The sequence below is a fragment of the Pseudochaenichthys georgianus genome, chromosome 5 (assembly GCF_902827115.2).
Source record: "Pseudochaenichthys georgianus chromosome 5, fPseGeo1.2, whole genome shotgun sequence".
Taxonomy (NCBI): Eukaryota; Metazoa; Chordata; class Actinopteri; order Perciformes; family Channichthyidae; genus Pseudochaenichthys; species Pseudochaenichthys georgianus.
This window is the reverse complement of record NC_047507.1, coordinates 22929569-22942497: the sequence shown is the minus strand read 5'-3', so window position 1 is coordinate 22942497 and position 12929 is coordinate 22929569. Positions and strand designations below refer to the sequence as shown.

Here is a 12929-nt window from a genome sequence, read left to right as displayed (position 1 = left end):
TATGTATTTTTACTATTTCAAATGTTCACTGTAGATGTTCTTATGACTGACAAAAGAGGAATTAAGTATGGACAGTGTTCTTGGACAGACATCAATCGGTACCACATTAGTGTCAGCGCATACATCTTGTGCATGAGATGCAGACTAAATTAAAGACATTGCTTATACTCTGTTCTATTTGTATTGGCCTACTAGTAGGCCTACTAATCAACCGGTTTTCAAATATTGCTCAACTGTTTTCAAGTAATAATATATTTCAGCAATACATCAATACATAGTATCAATACTGACATCATTGTCTTTGGGGATTTAACCTTATCATTAGTAAAACAACAATCTATCTAAAAAATCTCTGGCCCTGTCACCCATATTTAATGCAGTTGTTAAATGCGCCGCTAACTAAAAATAAAATAAAACCCATACAAAAATAGTTTGATTAGCTGAGGGTATGTTTGAGAGTGACTGCTAGCTGCAACTGCCAAAATTAGGTACAATGGATGCTGCCACTTTCATTTTGAGCTATAAAATACAAAATAGCTCCGTAAACAAGTTTAAGGTAGGCCTATTACCGCACGTCCGCACCCTATAGCTTACAGTTTAAGATGCATGTTAATAAATAAGTGGCTGTTTTGCATAAACATCTTTGCGTTGTTTAACATAACGTTACCCGTTATAGGCAAACTAAAAAGTTGGTATATTTAGCTTTTTAATGCATAGAAATGTGTGCTCATTACCTACCGTTCAAACTGTCCAGCTTAATAATTGGTACCTCGGAAGCGCGCTAATTTCGCCCGCGCAGCATCGATGTTGACACCTCCCCCCTCTCAGAGGTCCAGCGGCTGAACTCTGTGTGACCCCGGGCAATTGACAGACAGACAGAATTGTATATGTTGTGTAACTATTTAATGGTGTTATCTTTATTGCTACCCCCTTCCCCATCAATGTATAGTGTTGGTCCATAGCGCAAATGCTCCAGAGATCTCGGAAATATGTTGGCACTAAACAATTAGTAAATAAACAAGTAAAGAATTGATGAATATTTCATATTCTCAGACACACACTCACAAGCGCACACACACACACACACACACACACACACACACACACACACACACACACACACACACACACACACACACACACACACACACACACACACACACACACACACACACACACACACACACACACACACACACACACACACACACACACACACACACACACACACACACACACACACACACACACACACACACACACACACACAGTGTTAGGCACTTGCCACCAACACTGAATACGTGACGTGGATCATAAATATATCAGCCATTAAACAATATCTTACATTTATTTTCACACAATACGTCTCATTACATTACATTTCATTTAGCTGACGCTTTTATCCAAAGCGACTTACAATTACCAATTACAGGGACATTCTCCCTGGAGTAACTGAGGGCTAAGTGCCTTACTCAAGGCTAATAGTTAATTAAAGACTGTATATAATGACTATTTTGCACATCCCATATATCCCACATATCATATAGGCCTACACAACTGTGGTGTAGTTCTGCACTGAATGAAAAACTTGGGACGCAGGTTCCTCAATAGTGCATTGCAAGACATCTATCAATATGTGTGCATACCTCCAGCAATGTTAACTATGTTGAAGCACTTATTTTAACTGATATTATACATAATGTATTGTACTCTTATAAGATGTATGTAGATATTTAATCTCCAGCCTTGTCAGGTATTGAACAATCAATAAATAAAGAACACAGAATTATTAAATATAAAACACAGAATTTGTGTGATTATACTAAATGATTTACAAATAAACACCACTGCATATTTAACTGTTACACATGCTGATGTAACGCAAATGTTTCCAACTTGGGATCAATAAAGTATATCTTATCTTAAGCTGATCGATGGCTACTGCCATATTTGCACAATGTGCCTCTGAACCTTGACAAGTGCATGTTTCAGGCTTATCAATTAATGTAATGTAATCAATTAACAACAGGGGTTACAGACATAAGACCAGGGCACAAGCAATTTTCACCCATGTATTAATTATATGTTTTAAATGTGAGTGTTTCCTTTCCCCTAAACCTCCAGGGATGTACACAGTTTAATACTGGCAACTTCTTATTATGGGAAATACGAAAACGTCTTTTAAAACTACAACTCCCAGTAGAGACGTGCCATATAGAGAACATGTTGCGAAACAGAATAGCCAGCATGTGTAGTTCTGGGGACGGGGTGGGGGAGGGGGGGACGCGGTGGACCCGTTCAAATCCAGTTTTGGACAGTCTGCCGTGGTTCCATCCCATTTCAAGTGCTGTTCGACGCTCGGCGTAACCCTCGGAGCACACTCTCCAATCACAGAGCTTGAGGACTATCACAGGGTTTGTCAAGCGAAGCGGAGAGAATACTTACTTCCCGGTGTAATATTCTCAAAAGCAAATGAGCTGCTCCGACCCTCGGTCCTGACGGACTCCAACTTGTGTTTATTAATCAAACAAATAAATAAACACAAGGATAATTATGTGTTGTTGAGTAAATGGAGAATTGCACAGGGGAAAATAACGTGTCGGCTATGCCACAATTTTAGATGCGGATTTTGTTAAACTAATACGTTTGCACTGTGGACCAACACTATACATTGACGGGGAAGGGGGTAGCAATAAAGAGAACACTATTTTACACAACAGAAATAATATCGATAGCAGCGTCCCTAGCAACCACCTTGGTAACAATGACAACGTTGTATAGAAGTAATCTTCGTAATAACTAGCAAACTAAAGATCATGTACATCCACTGCACACATAATCTGAAATAACAACTCATATTTCAAGGCGTTTTTGTAGATAATCACCACTCTGAAATGCACTAACTCTTCCCAAATACTGTGCAATTAACTGATGGACTACACAATATATTTACACTGACATGAATGTACTGGTATGTATGCTGTGTGTCTCTGTCATTGTCTCTCCCTGTGGGTGCCTGCATCTGTGTTATTGCACTTAAGGAACAGTTCTCAGTCATTTCATTACATTTTTGTATAAAGAGAAAGTCAATTCTTATTCCGTTTTTATTAAAATAAAAAATCTGTACAAAAGCAACCAATGACAGGTATGCACATTCTTGCAGCAATGACAACTGTATTCAAGTTTCACCAAGGCATTGTGAGACAGGTTCTTAGGGATTTTTATGATAGCAGATATGTAATTTTACAATGATGGCAAAAGCTTAACCGCTGATGTGAAATCAGTACAGAAACACATACCCTGATTGGTCTAAGGCAATGCATATATAATTTGGTAACCATCACAATACATATGGACGTGAACTGATAATTGTCAGTCACTGGAATTAGATTTACCAATTGGAGCTTCTGATGATGCAGGATGACAATCATTAGTTTATTTAGTCAGTCTGTAGAGGTGTAATTTATCTTGGTTAGTTTGTGAAAGGTCAGTGTGAACAGGACCAGAACTTTAACAAATGCATTTATCTTCCTTTGTTCCAAGGTGTTAAAGCAGCCTTATAGCTTGAAGTCATTCACTGCTGTCAAAGTTCTTCATCAGTAGAGGGCTGCTCTTCAGAGGAGTCATCCAAAGACACCGTTTGCTGTCCCAAAATGCATTGGTATGCAATACGTGCCATGGCCTGCTGCGCTTTCACTTTGTGGAGTTGTTTCTTTAGAACACAAAGTAGCCCCTCACGTCCTCTCTCCGTCAACGCCTCGGTACTGCCTGAGAATGTATGACATCAAATAAATAAATCATCAAATAAGCTAAATGTTATTGCCAGACCAAAACACGACCAACAACAATAATCATTTATTGTACTAACTTTGTCCAGTGATGCCTTCAGAAAGCTGGGAGGACAGGTGATCAATCTTTCCTGCCACGCTCCTCATGTACTCCCAGTGCTGTTTGACTTCATGAACCAGAATAACAGCTTCTTCTTTCAGTCTGGTCAGCAGCATTACCTTGTCGTAAACCTTTTTTTTCTGTACCATATCACCATGACCTGCAAAGTACGTCAAAGCATTATCAATTATCTTACATTGGAAATATTACAATTACAACTCCTGGTCCTCACTTTCAAAGCCCTCCACCATCTGCCCCCCGCCCCCCCCTACCTCTCTGACCCACTATAGAAAATAAATGTATTATTATTATTTAACATAAGCACAGAAATACATCATGCATATGTGCCAGATTTAGCCTGGCAGGTTTATGGCATTAAATATATATGCACAGACAAAAGCATTTTAAAAGATATAAAGTCTGCACATTTAATCATGAATTTCTAATATTTAGTTGTTACAATGATAATATGAATTATACCATAACCACTGTTTGCAATTTTGTTTTATTTTGTTGTCGTCCTACACACCAGTTTCCAATATTATAATTTGACTAATTGATTGATACTGGTTCAATCAACAGCTTAAGGCAAGTTTGAAGAACAACTTGAAAACATTGAAAAATGAAACTACCTAAATTATCTTGCAGAGTTTTCAAATGCACAAAATACACCAAATAAATGTATACACATGGTTTTGCTTACATTCCCATTTCCAGGAGTAGTTGTCCTCAGCCAAGAGCTCGTTAGGAGGAGGGAGTTTGTCCGCTTCCCCGGCAACAGCATTGTGTTCAGTGATGGCATCTTCCAAGGCTTTCTTCTCTTCGACAATCTTTTTTCGGAGTTTGTGTCTCCGCTTATTGCCACCTGCCAGAATTTGAACCAACATTTTGTTTTACTTTAATCTTAATTACACACCAACATGTTTCAATAGATCAGCTATTGTTTACCATCTATGAAATATTAGTGAATACATTTGTTTCCATATCTAGGCGTGCGTATACTTAGAACAGAGGGACAGAATTTATCATTTATTTATTCATTTTTATGGCATTTTACGCCTTTATCTGACAGTAAGAGAAAGGATATTTGGGAGGGAAAAATAGGGCAAGGGTTGCCAGCAAATGGTCCAGCCGGCTGAGAAATGATTGGAGATTCGCTCCTCAATGCATTTGCATAGAAGTGGTAACAGATGACCCCAATTAATCTATACCTTAGTTGTTTTTAAGCAGCAACTCCATTGTTTATAACATCAACGGGACTATACAAATTCACTATAGTCACTGGACATTTCTTTTTTATATGACAATAAAATAAACAATATTCCCATTGCTGTAGATCAGTCATTCATCCTATTCTCTGGAGACCTCCTTCCAATGATGGGTGTTACTAGCATCGAGGTACCCCTGATAGAAGAGGAGGGGCTGGTTTGCCTTAGGAGGCATAAGGCAATCAATTCTCACCAGACTGGCGATACAGCTGATATTTTCGCTGCTTGATGCTCAGATACAGTCCTTCAATGGTCTTCTGCAGGTCATTTTGAATGGGTGTTCCTTGTGAAGAGAAGTATAACAATTATTTCACATAAAACTCGAGTTAAACCCTTTCACGGCCATATAGCCTACAACAGAATAGAGAAAAATATGCTTTTTTTTATTGTGCAAGAAATTATTTTTTCACAGTACCTGTAGTCCACTGCTGAACATCAGATACCCACTGCTGTACTTGGTCGTCCTGTAGTGACAATTCAGCGGTGAGTTTCTCCAGATCCTCTGTTGCTTCTGTAATCTTTTGCACCGTCTGTCAAAACAAAGCAACAAAATGTTGACCAACATTTAAAAAAAAAAAGTTTTAAATTAACATATTTGTGTAGTCAGTACCTTCATGTATCTTTTAGCCAATGTTTGCTCAAGGTTTGCTGCCTTTCGCTTGTTCCAGCCACTTGCTTGGATTGTAAGCATATCCGTGCGAACTGAAGACAGAATTTATGTTAGGCCAGGAAACCAAAAATACAATAATTGAGTTTGCATGAAAAATACTTACCAGCTTTTGACATGTACTTCGAACATATGGCTACTCGAGAGAGGAAGCTGTTCACCTGTTCAACCTCCTCCCCTATTGTATTCCCTGCTCCTTTTTGATTCCGTCCTCCCCATCGCAACTGTAAACACATTTAGACGACGGTTACCATTTGGATAACAGAAAAATTAAGAAAATGAGTAATGTTGTCTTCTGCCAATTATTGTATTTACCTCACACAACCATGAATGTGCTTTGGCATGCATGATGGACAGAAATGGACGCATGTTCAAAAGGTTTTGCAGCTCTGGACAGTGGCTCGCAACCCTCTGCAGATATGGCCAGTATTTGCAGACCACATCAGAGCAAAAAAACTGTACATTCCGTGAAGAAAGCTGTTTCTGCAGATATAAAGGATATGCAAAAATGTCTCCACGGAACATATTCAATCCCTTAAGCAAGAATCCATGACGGCAGACAGCAACCTCCACGCCTTCCTCATCTAGTTTGCTGGCAGACTTGTTGGCAGTCTCTCGGGCAGCCGACCACTGACCGGAACCACATCTTCCTTTTGCAGGATTCTAAAACAGATGAAAGAATATAGAGACATATAGACAGGAGACTGGAAGTATGCTGAAGACATTGCCTACACAATGGGGACATCATATTAATACACAACAAAGGCGAGAAGCATGCTACAAGTGTTCATTACACTTACAAATGCATGTCTTAAAATATGGGGAATGTAAAATAACTTTACGTGTCTTGTTGTCCCATGGATGTAATCGACAAAGGATGACACTTCAGCATCCTTGGCTAAAAACACTCCGTCGAAAAATCCACAAGGTCTTAAAGAAGAAATGTTTTATTATTGTACAAAAGTACCATAAAAGGCACTCTAAAATTTCAAATCGAGAACATTCTACACACCCTGGTTGGCTCTTAAAGCGGTAGAGTTTACGGTTCCCATCGACTGCGACAGCCAACATAGAGGGTGTGCATGAAGGGCACTGAAAATGCTGCACCTGAGACAGCCTTTCGACCTCAAATTTGGCATAGGTCCATTCCAGAAAGGACTTCTGCAGTGTGTCGCCACATATCTTACCACTCTAAAAGCAAATAGAAAGGATTTTTTTTATTTTTATTAAAATCATACAAATATATTTTGAACTTACGCAACTACAATTTAAATTGTACAGTTACTTCCATCTTGTACTCACCCGACCGAAGAGCTTTGTACGATGTTCGAGCATGCTGACAAAAGCTTGCCGTGACATTCCAGGAGCAGTGATCTTGAGATCTTCGTAGGTAGTGAACAAATCCACTGCGTACAAGGTCTCAAAATTGACAGTGGCTGGCCAATAGCCACTTTCAACCAGATCACCCATGCCTATCGACCAAGTCTTTCCACAGGTGCAGTTTATTTGTGGAAGGAACAGATTGTATCGCCCTGAAATGTAAAGAGACAAATCATTACTATGATACAGTATCAACTACAAACATTTTTTGTTTCATACATTTCTTTGATTTAATTGGTGAGTTTAAATTAAGTGTGACAAAGAGCTAAAATGCATTTGAATCCCTGGCTCAAAAGCGGAATACATAACAGCAAAAAAAACAAATAGAAAAGTCTTGAAATGTTCTTACCATTAATTCCAATCAAAATGATTTCCTTTCCTGCGGAAACACTTGTTTGCCCAGTAGCACAATCGCAGCAGGGATGCATTATAGGTATGAAGCATTCTAGGAAAAAACAATTGAAATAGTCAATTAGATTCATAGGTCATTTATTATTAGCGTCTTTTGATCAAATACATCTTCCCCAGGAAGTTTTTTTGAACCTAATTTACTAATTGTAGTATATCATATAATATAATCGATATCATATAAAAGTTGTGTGTGATTTGTAGTTTAAAAAGTACCTCTTTCATGATATGAGAACTTTCCTCCCTCATCTTCCGTGATGTAGAGATGGCAAATCCGGATCATTTTATGGACTCGGAGTCTTCTGAGTCAATCATTGAAGAGATCCGGATCATACGAGTCATTCGAGTCATTTGAGTCATATGAGTCAGCATGACCAAGACCGTAGAAATCCTACCGGTGAAACCGAAAAGTTGTTGCATTTAACCAGCATATTAAACTAACGTTACATTAACCTCCGCTACACAGTGTCTTTTGCTTTAATAAAACATGTGTGTGTGTGTGCATTTTAAAAAATAAGTGTTTTGCATTATATGTATATAGTTATTTTAATATGTTCCTGTACTTAAGCTAATTTTGCACAATTGTGTTTTCATTTAATAATAATAATAATAATAATAATAATAATAATAATAATAATAATAATAGTATAATTACATTTTATATATTCTAACTGTTTTGCAATTTTCTATTATTTGTTTCTTTTTGTGTGCCATGTTCAAAATAAACGAGTTTCCAAGTAAGATCCTTATTGGAAATGCAGATATTATTACAGGAGACTGTTGCACAACATGACCATTTTGTTAGAAGTCTACACTGAAACTTAATTTAGAGCCGGAAAAATCGCGGGATCCGTGAATCCAGGTCAATGATCGAGAGAGACCAGTAGCCTACGAGGACTCAGAGCCGTAACATATAGCAGGCAGCAGATCCAGAGATCCAGCAGACTCGTCCCCATGCACGAATCTACAGCAGACTCAGCCCCTCCTCCGAGTCCCACGGCTCCCGCGAGTCCCACGGCTCCCGCGAGTCCCACGGCTCCCTCGACGAGTCGCAGCAGACTCAGAGATTTGCGGACTCACGGCTCACTCACGGCTCCCGCGAGTCCAACGACTCACGGCTCACGGGACTCTCGCGGGAGCCGGAGGAGGGGCTGAATTTGCTGTTGATTCGTGCATGGCGACGAGTCTGCTGGATCTCTGGATACAACAACGTTGTAATGTGATTGTACACGTTATAAAGAGAGTAAAGAGTGACGCAATTTATAGTTTTAATTGTTACGTCACATCAGGTGTAGGACTCAAAGGACTCGGGTTAATCGAGAGGGAGACTCGTCACGACCGGCTCATTACTAGGATCCGGGTTAATGATCCGGATGAATCATGACTCGCCCATCTCTACCGTGATGTGAGTGGATGGTGACAGTGGCCTTAAGAACCCTTCTACCATAGAAGATCTGTTGTGGAGTACACTCGATTGGTGTATGGCAACATCACAGGCAGTGCAGGAAAGAGGTCTTGGCAAACAATCTTGACATGTGACGACTGCAACCTTTTGTCGACAGCGTTGGCAAACCCCCTCTTTAGGTTTCTCAGAAGATAACATCTGATTAACCATAAAAGGCCTTAACAACGTCCACTTTTCCAAGGAGGATGCTTGTCGTTTCTTCCACTGTGAGGAGAGAGGTTCTTCACTCGGAAGTCCTAGAAGTTCTTGTACCTCTTGTATGAGGGAGTCTTAAAAATGAAGTAGAAAAAGTACATATATAAAGCAAGGGTCAATCTAGCTAACCACTACATGATAAGTGGGGAAACAATCATCATTAAGTGTAGGAAAAACATACCTAAGCTTTGGATGGTCCCAGTCTCGCTCTCTTGACCACTAGTAGACGGAGTACATACAAGATCTACACTTCTTGAAGCACCTGCAAAATTGTGATGATGCATTTAATAACTTCCTTGAAGAATATGTGATTGTATTGATCTACAATTAATTGATGTAAACAACAAACAAAACACAAACCAGTGGCCGAACTCCGCTTCCGTTTCATCATCATCATCATCATCATCATCATCATCATCACCATCATCATCATCACCATCATCATCATCATCATCATCATCATCATCATCATCATCATCATCATCATCATCATCATCATCATCATCATCATCATCATCATCATCATCATCTTTATTTAAAGAGACTCTTGGTCCATTATTACAAAACATACAACACTCAAATACAAACTAAAAAAAGGCAGCCATACCAATGTTTCCACAGAGGTGACTGGTATCGTACAGCACTGAGACACGGATTTGAAAGCAGCATAATGACAGAGTTATGAGAAACATTCAATCGACAGATGAATTTGTACATCAGACCTCTCAAAAGAGCATGGAACGTGTTGACTCGTGCATTACAGAACATTTCACTTGCACTGCACCACCTTGGTTTTCTAAGCAGTATACGCAAACAGTCATTATATGCAACCTGGAGCTTCCGGAGGCTCGCCTTCTTATACTTGACCCACAAGGGGGCAGTATAGAGAGGAGTGCAATACGCTCTAAAGAGGTTCACCTTAACCTCATCTGAACACCAAGAGAATTTTCTAGCCAACATGTTGGCTTGTATATATAAGTTTCTCTCCAGTTCGCCTCCTTTTTGGCATTGGTTGACCGTCATGGTCCTCTTCAAGCCAAACCATTGTCCTTGTTTGCGACCCTCCTGCTGATGGTTTACTTTGATCCTCCTTTAAAATCATTATCAGGACACAGAACATATTTCCTTAAAATGTCAATCACCACCTACACATTATGATAATCTGATAAAACTTCACTATCATTGCATCATACTGTAACGTTCCACAATAGGAGTCGGAAACAGGGCTCAACTTATTAGTTTTAATAACTCCTTTGATAGCATACATATATAGGTTCATCTGTCACAGGTTCTACATCACACAGTACTCCACTCCCTCACTCACACACCAGTAGGGTCAACGTCATTCACTCTCCAGCCCTCCCCCCTCTGCTCCCCCAACTACCACACCGGCCAGCATTACTGTGCAGCTCTGTGATTGGCAGATAGACGGGGGATGCTTGAGTGACACACACAGCACCCTATACCGTGGCCGTTTCTCAATATTGAGTAAACCTGCTGCAGAGCAACTATTTCAAGTATACTACGTCATCGAGTGGCGCCGAAGGACTGTTTAAATGCCCAGCATTCTGCGCCACTCTATGACGTAGTATACTTGAAATAGTGGCTCTGCAGTATAAACGGCCCGGGTCGCTACACTACCTTCAGTCAAAAAATATATAGAACTGTGCTTACATTATAGGCCATGCTATTTATAGCTAAAGAGTACGAACAATTATGGAAGAATGTCGAACGAAGCTAATGTTATCAGTGTTTCACACGTGCTAACCAATGCTAACGTTAGCTCTTCACTCGAGCGTTCACATTTCGGCGATACCTTGAAAATAAACTTACCACACAGTCATCCAAGAGCACATCAGCAAGAAATATGGCGTCATTTTCTTCCAGTGGATTCATTGTGCAAATCAGAATGTATATGACGACTTTCCAATTGAACTGCTAATGTCGCTTCTGAGACTTTCTGCCTATTTAAAGAACTTCCTAAAACAGGCTGAAACCGGTATTGTAGCATGCCCGTCTCTCTGCCAATCACAGAGCTGCACAGTAATGCTGGCCGCATAGATGTGCGGGCCTGTGGTTGGGGGGGAGCAGAGGGGGGAGGGCTGGAGAGTGTGTGACGTTGACCCTGTTGTGTGACGTTAAACCTGCGACCTGTAACCTGTGACCTCTGAACCTGTATGCTACCAAAGTAGCTATTAAACCTAAGAACTTGAGGCCTGTTTTCGACTCCTATTGTGGAATATTACACTATTATGACTTCCGGGTTCACAGGAAATGCCAGGCCTGTAGCGTTGCCATTAAGTACACAACAAATACCTGCGCATTACGAACATGGATGTACAGTTCCTTATCCGTTATTTGTTAGCGTAGCTAGCCAGCACCAGATGCTAACACTAACAATACACGTAAGGTCTCGCTCGGGCCACACTTAAAATACGTTAAATGTACACAATTTCCTGAGGCATTTTTGTTAAACTGCTACGTTCGAGTTGTGCGCTAACAGCAATATAAATAAATGAGGGCAAAGACGTTATAATATTACAATTTCAGAGCATACACTGATAGCAGCGTCACTAGCAACCACCTTGGTAACAATGCAAACGTTGAATGGACACGATTTCCTGAAGTAATCTTGGTAATAACTAGCAAACTAAAGATCATGTACACCCACTACACACATAATCTTAAATAACAACTCATATTTCTCGCATGAAATGACATCAAAACGCATTTTAATGACCTAACTAACCTTAAAATAGGCATTTTACACCAAGAATAAAACGGAGGTCGGCCATGTTTCTTTTTCTGCAGAGAGAAATTTGAAGATCACGTGACATAGAAGCCAGCCATTGGAATGAATGGTGAAAAAAAACGTAGGCATCTTACGATTTCAGAGGCGTTTTCGTAGAACTACTACGTCCTACGTTGTGGACCAACGTAGCTATTATACGTTTTTTTGTGAGACTGGGTTGGTGTGTCAGGGCCTTAATAAGAACTGGATACAGCGTGGGAGGCGGAGCCTCATTCATTCCTATGAGAGTTGCTCATTAGCGCATGATGATAAAATGGCCCAATTTTTGAGAGATTGGGTCCTTCTCACTTCGGTTAAATGGATTCCTTGCGTCCCTCACTTGCGTTGTTTCCCTGCGACTATTCCCTCCCACCAAGGAAGTATGGAGAGACGCAAGGAAACCACGAGAAGCAGGGAAATGAGTTTTAAGAGCAATGGGACGTCCTTTCCTCCGGGGCGTCACGTGAAGCGACGTCCGTTTGTGATGACGCCGCACAGCTGATCGTCTGACAGCAGCTCTGTCCCCGTTGTGTTCCCCGCCTCTGTTAGTACACATTTACTGACACAGACATTTGTATCATCTGTTGTAGACCCAAATACATTAAATCAAATAAGAACTCATTCTCAAAAAAGATAAACGCCATTCTTAAAATGTATAAACGAACAATAGTTAGATTAATATTGATTCAAGTGCACAATAGAAATAAAATAATTGAGAGAAGAAAAAGAGATATGTTATCAAAACCCAGTTAGATTAACATTCATTGGATTGCACACTTTGTTTGTTTGGATATGTAGCACATTAACATTTGAATAGCACTTAATGACTGACTGAATGGAAATGACAATAAATGAAAATGTAAAACG

The 12929-nt window shown here is 39.9% G+C and overlaps 1 protein-coding gene across 1 annotated transcript; it reads right to left on the bottom strand.

Moving 5' to 3' along the window:
• Positions 1–3583: 3583 nt before the first annotated feature.
• On the bottom strand, positions 3584–5848 carry LOC117446113 (uncharacterized). The gene is made up of 6 exons (XM_034082112.2): positions 5767–5848; positions 5572–5686; positions 5350–5439; positions 4592–4753; positions 3869–4048; positions 3584–3768 (listed from the first exon to the last, which is right to left on the bottom strand). The coding sequence occupies exons 1-6, from the start codon at positions 5845–5847 to the stop codon at positions 3584–3586; spliced, it is 813 nt and encodes a 270-aa protein (XP_033938003.1). The 5' UTR covers position 5848.
• Positions 5849–12929: the final 7081 nt, after the last annotated feature.

Excerpts from the sequence above, each read along its gene's own strand:
- LOC117446113 (XM_034082112.2), bottom strand. The coding sequence starts at position 5,847 with ATGCTTACAATCCAAGCAAGTGGCTGGAACAAGCGAAAGGCAGCAAAC. Across the intron at positions 4,754-5,349 it reads TCAGCTGTATCGCCAGTCTG|GTGGCAATAAGCGGAGACAC; the intron begins GTGAGAATTGAT and ends AAATTCTGGCAG. Across the intron at positions 3,769-3,868 it reads TGAAGGCATCACTGGACAAA|GCAGTACCGAGGCGTTGACG; the intron begins GTTAGTACAATA and ends ATACATTCTCAG.